Source organism: Aquila chrysaetos, chromosome 1 (assembly GCF_900496995.4).
Source record: "Aquila chrysaetos chrysaetos chromosome 1, bAquChr1.4, whole genome shotgun sequence".
NCBI classification, from domain to species: Eukaryota; Metazoa; Chordata; class Aves; order Accipitriformes; family Accipitridae; genus Aquila; species Aquila chrysaetos.
The window spans coordinates 83,924,380-83,943,717 of NC_044004.1; the positions used below are offsets into that span (position 1 = coordinate 83,924,380).

Sequence of the window (19,338 nt, forward strand, 5' to 3'; positions counted from 1 at the left end):
TCTCGGTTTCCCCACGCCATTCATCTCCCCTGCCTCAAAGAACTGACTGTCTCAAAGTGATCTTTCAATGGACAAGGAGGTCAAGCCTTTTCTTTTCACTATACAGGACAGCATTCTACAATGAAAAAAATCCCCACAGAAACGAGTAAATTAAGCAGCCTGCTTACCTTATCGTTATTATTCTATCTCCAGTTTTGTCCTTCTGTTTGTCAATGTCTATGTGTGCTCCCGTGCACTCACGTATCGCATTGATGTTACATCCTCCTCTGCCAATGACTCTGGAAATTACAGTGGATGGAACAGAAACCTTCTTGGATCTATTAAAAAAAAAAACAAAAAAAACCACACAACAACAAAAAAAACCAAAACCAAAACAATATTAACTGGGAAACACTTCCACGGCATGAACCAGTGGGCAGGTTGGTCAAAACCATGTTATAATTCGTGATGCAACTATGTAGCAGTACTTTTGTGAAATCTACCAGGTCCGCTAAGAAGGTGGTCATTCAGTAACCCCAGAGAGGGCTACAGTAGATAAAACATTCTGACAAAGGACAACAACAAGGGGGAGTTGGGGAACATTTTGCTTACCTTCTCACAACTTCCTTCCATCCTTCTTCCCTTTTCTGACCACGTTTAGGACTAGCAATGGTTAGCTTTCCATTTGGAGAAGAAAGGGGAGAAGGACCAGATTTTGTGCAAGTAGACAAGGAATTACTCGTCACTTCACTAATAACTTCAGACAACCTTTAAAAGAAATTAAATGCTGTCATTGTGCAGTCAAAAAAACCCTCAAAACACCTTCTTTTGCCCATTCTCCAGCTCCCCCAACCCATTTTTCTCTTTTAGCCCAAAAGCAGTACATTATTAGAAGTTGCTTGAATTGAGATGCTTACATCTCGAAGTTCCCCAACAACTCCCTAATTCCAGATCCATCATGACATTTCTTGCTTCAGAACCTACTACCAAGTTCTGAGTTCACACTGCAGCAGCGTTTATGCTCCTTATACCCACTAGAGCAAGGACACACTGCCTCATCCACTTCCTAACAACTGATTTAAGAATGCAAGTTCACGAAGACAATGGCGCATCGCTCAAACGTAAGGCAACGTCACCTTAAAATGGCAGGCACAGTCATAGCAACTTACTTTATGGAAGATTTGCCAGTAACTGCTTTCCTCTCATCCTTTGGACAAGTGACAAGAACCGATGGTTGCTTTTTGTTGCTCTGTGTGTTAGTAACAGCTGTGGAAGAATGATTGTCACTTTTGTGGCTGCTGTTGCTATTGCTGCTTTCGTCGCTACAGCTGGAAATCCTCATATTGTCACTATCACCACTTTCACTAGTACTGCTGCTCTTAGATTCACCATTCACTTTTTCTGGTTGGCTATAGGAAATTGGGAGTTGATCATCAAATATAATCTGAACGTTATCAGGGGTTACTTTGTTTTTCCTGTTTTTCCTTTTGGAGCTTGTTGTGGTGATGGTATTATTCCTCTTCCCATGGGAACCCGCTAACGTTGTCCAAGTTGCAGATATACCTATGGTAGTTGTAGTGGTAGCACTAGGAGGCTCCATAGGGACCTCTGGATCGTCTGATGGAAGAGCAAAAAAACAGTACTGATGTAGCTGGCTTAACGAAGCTTGTGTGGACATCTGTAAAACTATTATTTACGTCATACTGTGGAACGTCTCCCCATGTTTATCCTAACTCATGCAGAATGTCATTCTTGTCTTGGAACAAATGCAGTAACAATTTAACAAATGGGAAATTGAATTCAGGCATGAAAAGACAGATGCAAACAATTAGGAGACATAAACAAGCATATGAAGCAACATAAAGCTGTCACATGTCTTCCCTTTCTTCCAGCATATCAGAGCAAGGAAACAATCAGTGAAAACGATTTCTCAGTACACCACATGAAACTCATTGCCGTAAGATACTAAAGAGCCAGGTTTTGATGGGTAATAAGAGAATGATACATATTTGGAATTTAAATACTGCCAGTTTTTTCAGCTAATCATTATTATCATTCTGTTTGTGAGCTAAAAAAAAAAAATAATTGACCTGGTTTTAAGCATTGGGACCTGGAAGAAAAAAAAACAAGCCAACACCATCCCCATGGTAAAGTTAACCCATAACTCTCACTGAAGCTGCTGGCAGCAGTTCCTTTGCACAGCAGGACACCAAAAAAAGCCATCATGCTAATCTATGGGCTTAACAGAAAAGGTAAACAAAAAGAAAGCTCAGCAAGTCATAAGAAAGCTTGTATTCAAGTTCTGAGCAGAAAAGTAATTTTCAATACTGGGAATAAAATCAAGGTTGTGTTTCAAAAATAAGGCAAATATTTTAAGTCACCTTCAGCTTTTAGCTTCTCTTTCTCCTGAGCAGCTTGAAGTTCAAAATTCTCTTTATTTTTTGCTTCTATTTCTTCTAGTTTTCGTCTTTGTTCTTCTTTTTTCTTCCTCCTTTTCTCCTTTCTTTTCTCTCTTTTGGCAGCCAAAGCTAGTCTCCTGCTTTCTTCCCTTAGCTACAAGTCAAGCACACGGAACAGTGTTACAAGATGCCCCGTGCATTTCAAGAAATGCAAATGTTTCCTATTTCCTAGGAAGCTGAACTTGCATATTAGACTAACATATTTACAAAACAGAAGCTAAATTCTCTGTGATCCTTATTTTTCTGTATTTACTTCGTCCAAACAGATTGTTCATTCATGTTAACAGACAGTTAGTGTAGAAACAGAGGACAGACACCATACAAACTTAAGTCAGTTTCCCAAGACCCATTTTCAGGAATCTTTGTGTAACCTTGTGTGTCTCAGCAGTACAGTCCAAACAACACCACCTCCCTTTCAAAGATTAGAACATGGTTTCAGCTAGCTTGAATATAAAGCATGCGCTCACTTGACACTATACTTGTACTTCGATTTTTCCATTAGATTTCTACTACAGTGCTATGGTTTCTAGTAACATAATTAGTACATTTTTTGTTAATCTTTAAGACACAAAACATGGTTTAGAACTAAAATCCATACCAATGTGACTGGAAAATGCCCATCTATCATGCACTTGACAAAAAATTATACCCAGAAATCCTTCTTTTGGTACAATTTTATTCCAGAGGAAATAGTTATATCGGAGTTTCTTGATCCAATTTCTCTGAATAATAGTCAAAAGTTCAAAGATTACCTGAACAACAAGATGCTCAGCTCTAGACACTCCAATTATGGTAATTACACATACCTCTTTACTCTAATACATACTTTCACCTATCTTATAATCTTGAAGGAATGTGAAATTGGAATTTTATCAAATATTCAGAGCTCCAAACTTTCAACTTGCCTTCTCCAAGTCCAGTTCCTCTAAAAGAATGCTTGCGTTTTTGTTGGCTTCAGCAGCCTGTCTATCTTTGGCTTGAACAATTGATTCCATACAGAGGTGGCACTTCTTCAGCATCTCCTAAAATGATAAAGTACATCAACCCTCTGTTTGAAAAAGTAACACTGCGCGTGTTTGAATATATGAGCGCAAGCTTACACTTGCAATTTAATAACTGTTGCATTACTTGCACAGGAGATTTTTTTAAGGGAAAACTTTAAATTCCCTCCAGTAAGCTCCTCTTCGTGCCCAACCCTGCAAACTGATATTCCAGTCACAGGTGTGATGTGCAATCAATAACCTATGTCTCAGTGTGCTGTAAACGGTACAAAGACAGTTCATAACCTATGCCCATTATCAAGACCAAACAAGTTTATGAAATAAAAGGCGAAGGGTGTCTGAAATGTGAAGCAACTGCAAAAATAAAAATATCATAAAAAAAAAAAAAAGCAGCCTTGCTTTAAGACACTTGGGAAATACGTAAACATTATAGTACTACTCAAACCTATATTGGCTTCATAGCAGTAAAAATGTTTAAATATATAAGGTGTCTAGTATCATGGAAATGGACAGTGGTCATAGCCACTGGCAATAAAACACATACTGATTTAAACTCAACTGCAGCGCAGTGGATCAGCGAGGAGTTAGAAGCATTATGACCATATTTCTGCACCGGTTGCTATTCTCATTTTTCATACTATGAAATAGTTTTTGCCCTGTTATTCTGGACTGAAGATAAACCAAATAAACCTGAACCTCCACAGGGAAGAGCAGCAGTCCACTTAACAGGCTACAAGAAACCACTTTAGTGTCAATTGTATTTTCTATCTTCTTTCCAGTACAAACTTTTTTTTACAAGTTTGTGAATCTTTGTACTTAAGCTGACACATACTCTTAGCAGAAGTTCATTCTGTTACCTCCACCCCACTGCAAAAGCCATCATAAATTCAGTACAAACTTGCTCAACAGGGAGGAATGTAGAGCAGAGTGAGGTAGTGACTGGGAGAACACTTGAAAATAAGCATGGATAATAAATAACACCACATTTACTACCGTTCTCACAGCACTAAGGCGCACAAAGTTACTGTGGCCGTGTGTTCCCATTTTTTGCAACGTTTTTTCTGAAAAATTCCATTGGGACTTATCATTTGGTTGAAATCTGGTGTGCCAGGAAGCTAAAGACTATTCATAGCATGGACTCTAAAGCTGAGCTACAGCATTATTCCTTCTCAAATATTTTCTTTCTTACAATCTTACCTTATCAGTAATTGTTGCTATGTATCTCATGCATTCCGAGTCTGATGGAAACTGGTTTACTTCTTTCACTAGGTAGCGCACCACTTTCACATGACCCTGAAAAAGAAATTTCAAGGACAACATTTTATATCAGGCCAGCTGCTTCTGGTTGTTTGCTAAAAAACACTTTAGTCCAAGCACTCCTTGCAAAATATTTATTTTCAACTCCTTCAAAGCATGCTCTCAGCACTTTAACTTTTTTTTTTAATCTTTATCACCTCCTGAGGTGATGTTTGTGAGGGATGTTTCTTCATATTTATGGGAAGAGAAGGCAAGCAATTACAGTACCTGTTGTCAAGTTGCCCTTACTCCAGCCATACTTTCACATATTTCTACCTTTTATTGTGGTAGCTTCCAAATGCCCAGCTGGCAACTTAACAGTTGCAGGCTCCTACAGTCATTTGCAATTTTTCAAGTACTGCAGCATTTGAACTACACTCCCTTGCTAACGACAATTCTCTCTAGAGTCAAATTAGGATAAACTTGGCTTTTTTTGGCAAAAGCTCTCATCCTCTCTTGCATAAGAAACCAATCCCATTTCCCCCCAGTTCTATTGCGTATTCCCCCTCTCTGCACAAACACACTGCAACTTTCACCTCTCATACCCATAAGAGCGCCAGCCTCAGTTAAATGCCTATAAAGCAAATTTTAACTAGAATTTAACACAGATATTATACAGGTGACACACACACCTATTTTTGAAGATTGACTGCCAAGTATTAAAATTAGTTGACATTTTTAAATACGTAGTTTGTCAGCTACGTTCTCTTTATAACAACTGTGTAGGGATGATCGAGACAATACTAACTAAGACCAAAGCTGAACTTCATATTTTACCTTTCGAAAGGCTGCCATAAGAGGAGTTATTTTCCTGTTATCAGCAGCATCCACATCAGCTCCAGCTTGAACTAGCAGTTGGACAACATCTAGGTGCCCTCCATTTGCTGCCAGCCACAGCGGAGTATTCCCCTTCTTGTTACGCACATCAATGTGAGCTCCTCTACAAAAACAAACACATTCAATCAAAACTCTGAACCAGATTTTTGTTTCGTGTATCACCTGGACTGGCAAACTGGACATGCAACACAAGAACAATAGGTTAAAATTCAATACTCATTTTTACATCAAACATATGCATTCATAGAGTGCTTCAGCTTCCAAAATTACTTTTTTGTTTCTTCTCATGATGTCAAGAGCCTCAACTCAGCCTAAAGACAATTTTAATACTCTAAATCATGCTGTTTGTCAGCTGTCTCTGAAGCTTCTCCAATTGCTTCATTAACTCCCATCCATCAATACACTGTATTCTTCATAAGCTTACTCAGAACAACTTACGACATTGCAAGTGCAAGCCAACAACCAGTGCGACTACTTTGAAAACGACATATTCAAAAGCTACCCAGGAAACAATTACACTGAATGTGCATCATGATCAATCTAAAAAAAAAAAAAAATTAAATCATCAAGATGTATGTTTAGTGTGCACTTTCTGTTGGTGAAGGACTTAACACTACCATCTAAAATGGCTGTGTGTCATGATTATGAGTACCGCATATGTAAACTGTACAAGAAATTGTTTATTTCCAACATTCATGATTCAGTGAGACAGGAAAAACTTGAGTTAGTCCATTTGGGCAAGAGCAGGCACTTGAACACCAACGAGAACTTCGGTTTTGATAAATAAAAATACATATCAAAGGTTGACAGACACAGACCCTTTCCCATTTCCTACCCTATAGTGTACATTGGGAAATCTTATTGTATATTGGGAAAGATTAGTCTAAGTAAAGCCATATTCAAGATATTTTTCTTTAAGCAGCACACTTGCTGTATTGGGTTTGTGTGGCAAGGTTTTGGTAGCAGGGGTGGGAGGGTTACAGGGGTGGCTTCTCTGAGAAGCTGCTGGAAGCTTCCCCTGTGTCCGACAGAGCCAATATAAGCCGGCTCCAAGACGGACCCGCCACCAGCCAAGGCCAAGCCAATCAGTGATAGTGGTAGCGCCTCTGTGATAACATATTTAAGAAGGAAAAATAAGTTGGGGGGGGGCACAGAAACGGCAGCCAGAAAGAGGAGTGAGAACACTTAAGAGCACCAGCCCTGCAGACCCCCAGGTCAGTGCAGAAGGAGGGGAGGAGATGCTCCAGGTGCCGGAGCAGAGATTCCCCTGCAGCCCGTGGGGAAGACCACGGTGAGGCAGGCTGTCCCCCTGCAGTCCATGGAGGTCCACGGGGGAGCAGATCTCCACCGGGGAGAGAGGACCCCACGCCGGAGCAGGGGGATGCCCGAAGAAGGCCGTGACCCCGTGGGAAGCCCACGCTGGAGCAGGCTCCTGGCAGGACTTGTGACCCCACGGGGGACCCACGCGGGAGCAGGGTGCTTCTGAAGGACTGCAGCCCATGGAAGGGACCCACACTGGAGCAGTTCGTGAAGAACTGCAGCCCGTGGGAAGGACCCATGCTGCAGAAGTTTGTGGAGGACTGTCTCCCGTGGGAGGCACCCCACGCTGGAGCAGGGGAAGAGTGTGATGAGTCCTGCCCCTGAGGAGGATGAAGCGGCAGAAATAACGTGTGATGAACTGACCGTAAACCCCATTCCCCGTCCCCCTGTGCCACTGGGGGGGTTGGTAGAGAAGCCGGGAGCAAAGTTGTGCCCAGGAAGAAGGGTGGGGTGGAAGGAAGGTGTTTTGAGATTTGGTTTTATTTCTCATTACCCTAGTCTGGTTGATTGGTAATAAATTGAGTTAATTTTCCCCAAGTTGAGTCTGTTTTGCCCGTGACGGTAACTGGTGAGTGATCTCCCTCTGTCCTTATCTCTACCTACGAGCCCTTTGTTATTTGTTCTCTCCCCTGTCCAGCTGAGATGGGGGGAGTGATAGAATGGCTTTGGTGGGCACCTGGCATCCAGCCAGGGTTAACCCTCCACACTTGCAAATACAGTACCTGCTAATGAGAAGCTCGCAGAATTTGTAGTGCCCTTTGTCTGCTGCAATGGTTAAAGCTGTATCTCTTGAAGAAGGTACTGGAGGAGCATTTACATCTGCACCTTTGTCCAGCAGAACTCTGCCCACTTCTGCATATCCACCAGAAGCTGCTTCCATTAATGGTGTGAGACCAGTCTAAGACAAGAGAGCAGGAAACATAAGCAATTAGTTGGGGGTGGGGGGGTTTACTTGGGAGCCAGGATTTATTTCAACTTCCAGCAATATATTTCTAGTTCTGATGTATGGATTCCAATTGTTACCTGGCCAATTTTATAACAAATTAGCAACATTTTGAAGGTGAGCTCATTTTCAGCTGACTTGAGAAGAGCTTCCACCAGCAGCACGGTGGCCCTCTGCTGCTGCGCAGTGCTAAGCAGGACTCAAAGCCCACTGCTGTCGGTTTCTCAAAACTAACCCAACCAACCTTGAACAGATGAGCATCATCAGCATTAAGTCCCATAAAGTTCCCACTTTATTATACAGATGATGCAAATCACATTTACTACCTTCATTAGGAGATCCTACATAGCAACATCCAGAAAGCACCTGGCTAGGTCAAGGGGACCCATAACTTCAGCAAGAATACCTAGCAGCAATGCCACATTTGTAGGAGGTCTCTTTTTTTCCTCCCTCTCAATATTCTAGCCATTTTTCTACTGAATAGCCTTTCCTCCCATTTAAAGAGTTGGGGTCAACTGATGGACTCTCAAGCACACATATCCCCTTTCAATTCTGCATCCCCACTGTGGATATAAGCAGCTGGCCAGACAAAACAGATTAGACCCTGAGCATACTTAGGCCAAGATTCTAGCTGTTTCTGAATACATTACAACCTTCTATTTTTATTAAGTTCATGGATTACTATTCTTAAGGTTGTAAGCACCTGAAGATATATTAAGGCTTCAGAAGAAACACTTATTTTTGATTAATTGTGTAACAACCAAAACACTAGCCCTTAAGTGCAGCCATTATTTTTCTTTACAAGACACGGTTCAGTTCAGTTAACTGAACTACAGAAGTTAACCTGTAAAAAAGACAATAAAATCATAACCACAGCAAAGTGATGACTTACAAGCACCTCTTTCTGGAGACTTACTCAGCTGTTTGGTCCTTACCTTAGCTCTATGTTCCACATTAGCTTTTCTATCAAGCAGCAGGCTAACCACTTCAGTTCTGCCTTGGAAACAAGCCAGAGTCAGTGCTGTATTCCTGTTGGTCTCTATCTGGGCATTTATATCAGAGCCCATGTCCAGTAATAGCTTGACAGCAGCAGTGTGCCCATTCATGGCTGCCAACATTAAGGGAGAAATGCCCAATTTGCTACCAGTTCTGAAAGAGAAAAAAGAAAAACCAAAAAGCTCTTTAAATCATAATCATGTTTCTGAAACGACTTTAACAAAACTAGTGAAGGCAGAGTACTTACCCAAGACTGAAAAATCAGCTACAGAGCAACTATTACTGAAACTACAAGAGGTTCTCCACAGTAGCATTGCTTAGGACAAATATTTCTACTTAAGAGATACTGTGCATGTTACCTTTTAATTGCTGTAAATTTAAAGGCATCTCTTATGAGGAGCCTAACTTTGCTTGGACCTTTCACTTGACTTGTGCAGCGCACAGCTGAGCTATTTTCTACCTCCCAATGGATGCAAAAGCATTACTTACAGGCATACACACACAGAAAAAGCTGTCATTTAACTGCACGGAAAACAACGAAATCACACACACACACACACTTTCTTCACATAACCCAGAACTAATTTCAATCCAGCAGGCCAACTAGAGAAAAAAGGAAGATTTCTGTCTTTGGCAAAAGACGACTGATCATATGATACAGGAAAGAATTTTTAAAAAATACACAGAGAGAGATAGAAGTTAAAAGAGCATTAGAAAAGCACAGTCAAAACCTTTCATTTCTAACTTAAGAGGAAAGAAGCCTACTACAAACTAAACAATATATTGGTTGTGATCACGTAAGAATAGTTAAGATTTTGCTCCACATAGTTGTCAAGTTGTCAAGAAATTCTTCTGGAGAGGGTGATAACTACAGAAACCGTGAGAGAAGGGGTGAAAAGGGAACTTGCCTGGAATTTATTTCTGCCCCAGCATTTAGCAGAATCTTGATAATGTTCACGTAGCCACCAGAAGCGGCGAGGCTTAAAGGTGTGTAATCAGAAACATTCCTGTGCTCTTTGTTTGCCCCTCGAGCTAGCAGCAACTCCACCACCTGCAGTGTTTTAAGAAATAACATCTGGTTTTCTCCCGAACTTGCAAATCTATCCAGGGCAAATGTTTTTGAAGCCTAAATATACCGTTGACATCTTCCAACAGTAAGAAAGCAATTTTACTCAGTTGCTTCCGTATAATCCTCGCCTCCCTGAACAGATGAGGCTGCAACTATGTTCCCAAAGCCACTGTAAAACCTCCTTTAAAAATCAATCACGATCACGCATTAGCATGCTTAAACCACTCATACCAAATTGTGTAACATAGCGAGAAATAATTGAGATCTTCTTATGATTATTTCAGCTGTCTTGAAAGACTGTCAAAAACAGATTCATTTTGAATACGGTATACAAGGTAGTCTTGGGTTTTGTCCTCTCCCATTTTAATGCTCAGTTCACTACCAAGTTGAAAACTCATCCTCAAACCGAAGCTGCGGAGCAAACAAGAAGGCAGTTGCATGCTTTTATCTTATCTGTTTACACCCCTACATTGAATGGTGTATAGCTTGTACAGAGAAATCTCATGCTAGAGCCATCAGAAAAATTAACATTTGCATCCCTTGCCAGTTTTCTCTGTACATTAACTAAAAAACCACAAATAGTTCTTACATTATTCCTTCCTTACATATTCATTTACAACCCAAACAATTCACAGCTTCCCACATTCTACATGAAGCTTACATTCTGTAATGAAGCTTCTGCTGAAGACTTGACAAGCAACTAAACTGTCCGGCTATGTAAAATCAAAATGAACACTGAGGTGAAAACCCACTGTGTCATCTCCAGTGCAATGTTTCAGTTGCTCCACTTTCAGCTTTTCAACATAAAACATGTTTAGAATAGACCCACACAACTGAAGCCAAGGGCTTTAAAAGCAGAGTATTTTTCCGTGAAATTACAGGACAAACATACTGCCAAATACAAAAATTGGGGCGGGAGGGCATCCCGACATCATCTCTACTGCCCAAAGCTCAGCGTTTTCCCATCTTCTTTACCGAAAAACATGAAAGAAAACATGATGCATTCCTCCAAGAAATACTGTTTGAGAAACACAGATCAACCAAATCCCTAAAAAAGTAAGAGTAAATTCACGTTTGCTGCATGAGGTTGCTGGCCACAAAGGCTGCTATGACAGACTTACTAAAAAGCAGGCCTTGCCCTTCCCCAGAGAGCATATGATTGTCATTGCAGCTAATCCTCCACAATGTCTGAAATCTTCCGCATGAGACTAAAAACAGGCCAGAATAGCTACAAGTTTTCAGTAAGATTTTGCCTAGCGAAGGAATCCCCTTTTAAATGCCCCACTATCACTGTAAAGACAATCTGCAGAAGCAGGAGAGGTATCTCCAACCTCATTAATTTCCAGATGGCCACAGAGGAAGGTGATCCTGCATCACATTATACAGCTTCCACTGCGGCTTTTGCGATCCAAATAGTAGAAGCACTAACAGAATTATACACTTAAACTTTGTAACAACCATTTAGAAAAAAATCAAAATGCAGATTTCGTAATTAAATCACAGAATACAGTATTTCACGTAACATTCATAAAAACATCGCCTACGTTTACTTTTTTTGATCAATCATTTGAAAACTGTTTTTTCATGTTTTTAGTCAGAGACACCGGAGTCATCTGCAGTACTGCGATATCCTATGGCCTACACAGAATCCATTAGAAAACCCTCTTGACTCTTATATGGAACTGATCCGTGTCTAACTCCAGCTTTGTGACAAGAACATTCATTGCATTCACTTTCGTATCTACATCTAATTATGCTGGTAAAAGCCCCATAATGAGCCACTAATGATTACAGTCAGGAGGTCATCTGCACAGCACTGGTCCAGCTTATGAAATGAAAAAAGCAATCTGTATGGGACACGCTGTAATATATAACTTGGACAACTTAAAAAGAAGGCAGAGAGCTTTACAACACACCATCCTGAAACAGAACGGTGAATTAAGTTACTCTAACTTTTCTGGAAAATTGCTTTAGTATACTGACACAATGTGATCTATACACTTCTTTTGAAGACTTAAGTTTTACTTCACCTCTTGTCTCCCTCCTGAACAAGCCAAAGACAAGGGAGTGTCCTTGGTTCTCTCAGACTGGGCTTCAATATCAGCTCCATTATCCAGTAAAATTTCAACAACACCCACGTGGCCAGCTGTAGCAGCCAAAATAAGCGGAGTAAACCCTGAAACGAAAAGGGATGTTTGAAGAGTCCACATTCATAGCTTCAGTGACACAAGTTAAACCATCAGAAAAGCAAGCCTAAAAACTTCACATAAAGACAACGCTTATGGTGTATTTATTTAGTGTGATACACTGGAAAACCAGAGAGAGTCTGTACTGCTGTAGGGAGATACCTACCTTTCTTGTCCCTGTGTTCAATATTAGCTCCTCTCTCTAGCAGTGTTTGTACTAGCTCTTCGTGGCCACCAGCACAAGCAAGTGTCAATGCTGTGTCATGATTACTCTCAGTCTAAAGGAAACAGACATCATACACACAACAAGATAAATATTTCCTTTTTCAAGTACAACCCCTGTTATATTGCATATTAGCCCAAGTACAACTATACCTGTGTCAAAATAAAAAGCTTCTATAAGCTTAAGACATGTCTATTGATTGCCCCACAGTTATCTTTTGTGTTCTTCATAATAGGATTCTACTTCACAAGTCAGCTCTATTGGGAGATTTGTGAACAACTCCTGACAAGAAGTGAGATTCCTCAAGAACCGAGATCTCATCTGTGCTTTGCTAACTAGATCGCCGCCTTTACCGCTGCTTGACTGTGACCTTTAGATGGTACCATGAAGGTAAGAATTCTATCTTTAATTCTCAGTGTTGCCCGGGCCCCTGTAAATGACCTCCCTCCTATTTGAAAGAGCAACTGAGAAACTCAGAGAACTACTGGCACTATTAGTTACAGCATAGGAACTGACCAAAGTGACATCTCTCCCTTCTTAAACAACAACAAACATCAAAACAACAAAACCACCCAAAACCCACACACATCTCTTAACTGCTATGAGAACTTAGTTTTACTTTACTTTATTATGACCCAGGGTAGTTGGCAACTAATGGTAATGTTCATCTGCCTTGGTGTCTACCAGCTAACAACGAGGCCGGTCAGGTTGTGGCAAGAGCTCCAGGACACAGCCACAGTAGAAACCAAGCCAAGTACCACGAGCAGCTGAAGTAGCCAAGCCCAGTTTCCCAGAGGCTTCTCCCCCTTTCTCCACAACTATCTCATGCCTCTCCTATTCTCCACACTGCCCATATCTTAGCTGCGTTATGTATAGGGCTATGCATATACGTATGCTAGCTAGTATATGTGTGCTTTTTTTTTTCTGATGGCCAGCTAGCTGCAAGTCAACATAAAGTAGCCCTATTTAAAATTCCTTTCAATACAGAAATGCCTGTTCTTTAGTGGAAATGAGAGCTTGCATCATTTCCTCTTGTTAAAAAAATTATTAGTTTCAATACTTCCATACTTCTGTCAAACTGGGAGATTGTTGGCCAACAACTTCAAGCACCACCAGAAACAACAGTGTGCAACATTTTAAGGCTTATTTTTGTCTTAGGATACCAGGCCAGAAGAATATTTGATTTCTGTCAGAAGACAACTTTGCCATTTCTCATAATCACTCCCGACAACAAAGAAATAAGAAATCCAAGTGTTTAGTCATTCAAAAGACCTTCTCTGTTGTTCAGCAAGAGCACAGAGGAAAGTGGGTTGCAACTCTCCGGGGAGTTGTACAGGCTTTCTAAAAGCAGCAAATCAAGCCTCTAGAACCCAATTCGTTACACAACAGAGCTGTTTACCATCGTTGAATTATTCAAGATGCAGAAGCAAAATGGCTTCACGCATCTGTGCTGCACGGACAATTGCAGGCTTACCTGTGCATCGATATCTATAGCAGGGTAGATTGGCAGCATGGCTGAAGGAGAAATGATAGGACTCGGAGTTGGCGTCTGAGGTTGGGAGACAGAAGTTGCAATGCTGTGGGTAGGAGTGTTTGACATTGCAGATGCTCTTCCACTCACTGCTGTTGAACAGAATAATTACACTTAGTAAAAGCAAAACACTTTACTTCAAAAGTTAAATGTGACAATAAATGGACAGTGGGACAGAACTCCCACCGACAGACAGAACTCCTTAAAAACTTAGTTTTCCACAAATATGTATTTTACACATTTAACCCAATCTTTGAACCTTTAACTTTTTGAATTTAACAACTATGAAAAAGGTTATCAGTATTCAATCAAAGAAATAGGTAAGTATCAGATTGGCATGTTTTCTAGAAGCCCACCACAAAAAAAAATTATTTTTTTTTTTTTTTTTAAAACAAAAATCTTTCCTACAACAAGTCAGCCATTATTTGGACCAGGAGTTCCATACTTTTAGAAACACGACCGCAGTACAAGTCCAATCAATGGGCATCTATGTAATTTTTCTTAAAACAGTTTGAAGATTCTCATATAAAAGTCTGTCCAACCTTTAACCCCCAACCCCCCAGCCCCCATAAACATAACAAAAAAGCAACAGTGCTAGCATCAGGATGCTCACATGGCAGAATTTGTTGAAACCAGAGAAGTGGAAGCTTCTTAACAGCCATTTTGCAGAAACTTTGGTGAAGGTTGTTAGGATAAGCAAAAGGTAACACCATTTTATAGTTGATGACAGTGTATCGACATGACACAAAATAGCACCGACTGGCACACTTCCCTGAAATTCACTTCATACATATAATGTTTACAAGCGCAGAGCAAACTTGAATCTAAAACAGCCTGTGGGGGGAAACTCCCATTTTCCTATTTCCACCCCCCCCCCCCCCCCCTCCTTAAAAGCACTCTATGTTTTTCTCCCTGACTTTTCTTCAGTATTTGTACAGGTCTTTATCAGGTGTGATCAGCAAAGGAGAAGATAAAATATTGTACACTTCTCCTGTCAAGTTGACAAAAACACCTTTAACTGCAAAATGAAAGAAATGCAGTTTCCACATATTGTCGGTGTTCATCTAGTATGCACCACCAAGTAACCTTATGGAACAACAAAACAATGCCCCTTTATCCCCAACTTTTCAAGTCCTGTTCATTTTTCAAACAGGTTTAATAATCAGCCATGTCTATAACTGCCAGACATTGATAATTAGCTCCTGTATTTAATTTGAAGTGCTAAGTTTTTCCAACAGATGCCACAAAAATTGTATCCTAACATGCCGATTTGCGTACTCCCTCCTCTGCAAGGCTCCTAAGTTTTTCATCCGTTACTTATTTAACTTCTGGACTTCCTATACCAAATCCCAGTAAAGCAGCTAATAAATGTCACTGAGAGAAACAAAGAAGCCTCAACTTATAACACAAGAAGTATGATTAACCTTATATTTAAGAGTAAATCAAGATTCTAACTCCCTTGATCTTTATATTAGAATACCCTTTAAAAACTTCTCTCACCTTACAAGACAGATCACTCTAGGTATAGATTAAAAGAAACATACAGAAGCTAAGCCAAAATATTCTGACATAAGGTCAAAAACTATGGCCTAAGGGAGTTCTGTACAGAGGAGAACTAACCAAAGATCATAACAAAATATCATTCAGTGGAACATCTAATTTAAACTCGTGTCATGCCTTATCCTGACTGTAAATTAGAAATATAACCTAAAAACACAACTTCAAATTGGTTTCATATAGAAGGATAAGAAGGTGTCAGTTTCAACTCCTGCTTCCCTCTTGACATATACAGTCATAACAAGTAATTCTGAAAAACTAGCATATTTACCTTCTTTCTGTAAATTCGAAGAAGAAGTTAAAGCAGCATAAAATACTAACGGAATTATAAAGCATCATGATTCTTGACTCTCACAGCTAGTCCAAAAGAAACCCAATAAAGATGCTAAAACAGAGTGGAAACTAACCACGTACGCTTAACTTGCATTATATAAAAGCATGATTATCAAATAATCCACACATGAAAAGTTCACCCTACTACAATAGCACGTGTATTTTAAACAGTTGCTAAGAATTACTGCTGTAGTCCCAATATGGGAGCTGGGGAGCATCTACTATATTACAGGAGGCACTATTAAAGTTCTTAGACTTAAAAAGAGAAAAAAAAAAACCAAATCAAGGTAGTTAAGAAGGTCTGAACTCAGGTAAACTCTTTTTTTAATACCAGTGTGTTACAGTGAGGGGGAGGAAAAACAAAACAACAAAAAACCAAGAGAGACACGTTTAAAAGCCAACACCCCTCTTTCCACAAGGAAGAAAACCTTTATTGTACAACCCATATAAAAATGTTTTTATGCATGCTAGTAGAGCAGAATATGCATGTTGACTTACAGTTCTCATATTAGATATATTTCAAGTGTGCTTCAGCAATAATTCACCAACAACAAATATAGTTCATATCCCTACAGCACATTTCACTGAGACAAGATATTAATTTTTATGGGTAATGACTTAGATTATATTTATTTCAACATCACCTGTGCAGACTTCAAATTTGTAATGAACATGCCAAGGGCAATGAACAGAACCTTTACCGTGTCCAAACGAAAATATTAGAAGTTTTCAGTAAGCCAAAAGGTTTTGACAACAGTCTTGAGCAGTGAAAAAAGTAACCAACTAGCTTGATCATCAAATCTACATGCACTGATGGTCAAAGGTTTATCTTTCCCCTCTGCCCCTCCATCTATTCTAACCCAACAGTGGCAAAATTTAACTGTAAGTCTGTACTTCAACATTAAACCATCATTACTTTATGCCTGGGCTAACAGTCTTAAAAGCTAGCTCACTATTACAATATTTTAGCATATACATGCCTTGGTAGGGGACCAACTACCAGTCTGAATCATGTTATGAAACAAGGTCAAGCTTCTTTGTCAGAATACATCACTCCAAGCACCATTTGACTACTCTGGTCAAAGTCTTTTAGATTTGAACATTAGACAACCAGTTTTGCACTTACTGATATTAGAAGCACAGCTGCTTTTCATATTGCTTGCTTTCTGGAGATCTCAACTGTCTCTTAGCTTAAAGTAAAAACAGGACATCCTCACAGCTGCTACCTTCTCCCCCATGCACAACAGCCTCACCATCCAGAGAGGCATTTGGCTTACAAACACCGCCCTAGGATCAGGGGAGGAAAGCAAACAGCCAAGCTGACAAAATTAAAAAAACCTGAAAACTAACACAAGATAATTGACATTTGAGCCAACAGGATTTTTTCCTCACTGATCTACATGTCCTAAATCAAAACGTATGTCTAGAAAAAGCCTGACATTTTGAAAGAAACATGGGGTTGCTTGCGCTGTTCAAGTTTGCTGCTTCCTTGAACACTTCGTATCTTCACAAAGCGCAAGATGTTACAGAAACCAAGCACCTTTATAGTCCCATTTCATCCTTATGTCGACCATTTAAGCTTCTTACTGGTGTTGTCTGATTGTGGGCACAGCATTGTTCTTATGCATTTATTCCTTATCTCCTATAATGTCAACAGTAGATGTATAAAAGAACTGTTTCACATCACATTGCCATAAGCCAAGATGAGGGACTGAAAAAAAAATACGTTACAAGAAACGTGTTAGATACCTCAGCTTTTTCACCTTGTTTCAAGCCAACTCAGCAGGCTTGTTCCACATCAGCTTCTTCTCCTCTGCCCCCAATTTCTCTGTAGTATCTTAAGTTATTAAAAGCTATGTTCCTGCCACACATGCTTAAAATCAATACAGAACACTTCAGATGCATAACATGCCTCGAATTACAAGAGTCAAAGTTATGTTCTGAATTCAAACACAAACACATAGTGTTGCTTCTATGCACTAACAGCGCCATGGGATGAAGCCCGAAAAACCACGCCACACGTGTAGTCTTGACGATTACTAGTTACAGCATGAAAGGTAGACTGCGACAGGCTCAGTCCCACACAAAACCAGCTGCTAGCAATAAAGGGAAGTCTTTTAATATCTCAAGGACAAAGGTCTAAATGCATTTACCATCCATTTGGAAGAACGGCATAACCACTGCCAGCAGCCCACTGTAGTTACACCAGTGCATAAAAGCTTGCATCCTCAGTTTTCTGCAGCTCCTGCACGGGTCACGAGTGGGACAGAACCTCCCGATTTTTGTGTGCTGCTGCCGCTCTACAGTTATTTTTTCAGTATGGAGTTAAGAACGTGAATGCATATTCTGTCTTAGGTATTAATTTAGGCAGCTACAGTTAAAATGGACGCATCCCACAAGGTGGCTTCCAGGAATTAATCTTATCAAGTGCTTCAAGATGCCTGAAGCTCTTTGTGAGGCTCTGTTACTGGACATAATCCTTTGAATAGTACCTACTTTAAAAAAAGTTTGCTATTAAAAAAAACAGGTATATACTTTTTTCTTTATGTATTTAACACACCATTTAACATACACAATGTTTTCATGCAAGTGTTACATAACTAGCCCTAAAAAAATATTTCTATTCACTAGCCTCACAGGAAGCAAAGAACCTGTCCAACATCTGAAGCTGAAGAGCGAACCTTTCGCTTGTCATCAATTATAGCAGGACCAGAAAGGAGCCCAAAGTTAAAACTGAAAGATTATTTACTACTTTTTCAACATACCCTATTTCGTTCTTTAAAAAAACCCCAAACCCCGTAACTTGGTACATTCTGTCACTGTGTTTCCAGGCCAACTGCATAAACCTCTGGTAACACCAACTAGCTCCTCTAATAGCAAGGAATCCTACTCTGAAGTCCCTGACTTGATCTAGCAACAACACTTGACCTCTACAGCGATACCCATGCTTACGCTCGCCTCTGACAAATACCAGCATTTGCACACCTGGCCTTGTTGGAAACAAGTACTTAAAATGGGAAACTTAAACTCATTGTTTCCAACTAATTAAGCACAGAGATGAACACTGGATAGTTTGCACAGTCAAGGTGAAGCTTGGGTTCTGTAACCCTTGCTGCAAGCCACAGCTCTGTGATGGAACTAAACAGAAATCATCTCAGGAACAGAGATGTAAATCCATGGGAATATTCTAGAGGGTTCCTATTAAAGCAATACACAAAGCTACTAACAAAATATTTAGCTGCTGCTTAAATGTTTTGTATTACATTGAGCCCATTTCACCTCCACAGTAAATTCTGATGTGTGGATTCAAGCTCGCACTTAAATTGTATACTCAGGTCTGTATCTGCTCTCGCTTAAAAAAAAAAAAAACAAACCCTAAAGTCAGCCACTTCACAGAAAAGCAAAGATGGAATAACATCCGTACAGCTTTTAACAGACTTGCCACCGACGCCTTCCAGAGCGCCATTTTTTTTTGCTGGGGGATGAGAGCAGCCCTGCGGAGAAGGACTTGGGGGTACCGGTGGATGAAAAGCTGGGCATGAGCCAGCAATGTGCGCTCGCAGCCCAGAAAGCCAACGCTATCCTGGGCTGCATCCAAAGCAGCGTGG

The 19,338-nt window shown here is 40.2% G+C and overlaps 1 protein-coding gene across 5 annotated transcripts in view; it reads right to left on the bottom strand.

The window, feature by feature from the left end:
* Positions 1 to 19,338, bottom strand: part of ANKRD17 (ankyrin repeat domain 17) — a 95,475-nt gene that overhangs the window by 10,423 nt on the left and 65,714 nt on the right. For 4 of the 5 annotated variants that reach the window (XM_030031910.2, XM_030032000.2, XM_030031737.2 and 1 more), the window contains 13 exons: positions 13,784 to 13,932; positions 12,253 to 12,364; positions 11,931 to 12,076; positions 9,740 to 9,882; positions 8,771 to 8,984; positions 7,615 to 7,790; positions 5,513 to 5,675; positions 4,637 to 4,732; positions 3,344 to 3,460; positions 2,361 to 2,532; positions 1,149 to 1,596; positions 592 to 747; positions 168 to 317 (listed from right to left, as the gene is read on the bottom strand). In XM_030031910.2, coding sequence (XP_029887770.1) covers positions 168 to 317; positions 592 to 747; positions 1,149 to 1,596; positions 2,361 to 2,532; positions 3,344 to 3,460; positions 4,637 to 4,732; positions 5,513 to 5,675; positions 7,615 to 7,790; positions 8,771 to 8,984; positions 9,740 to 9,882; positions 11,931 to 12,076; positions 12,253 to 12,364; positions 13,784 to 13,932 — 2,242 coding nt within the window. The remainder of the gene's footprint in view (positions 1 to 167; positions 318 to 591; positions 748 to 1,148; positions 1,597 to 2,360; positions 2,533 to 3,343; positions 3,461 to 4,636; positions 4,733 to 5,512; positions 5,676 to 7,614; positions 7,791 to 8,770; positions 8,985 to 9,739; positions 9,883 to 11,930; positions 12,077 to 12,252; positions 12,365 to 13,783; positions 13,933 to 19,338) is intronic. The other variant, XM_030031816.2, reaches the window with a different exon arrangement.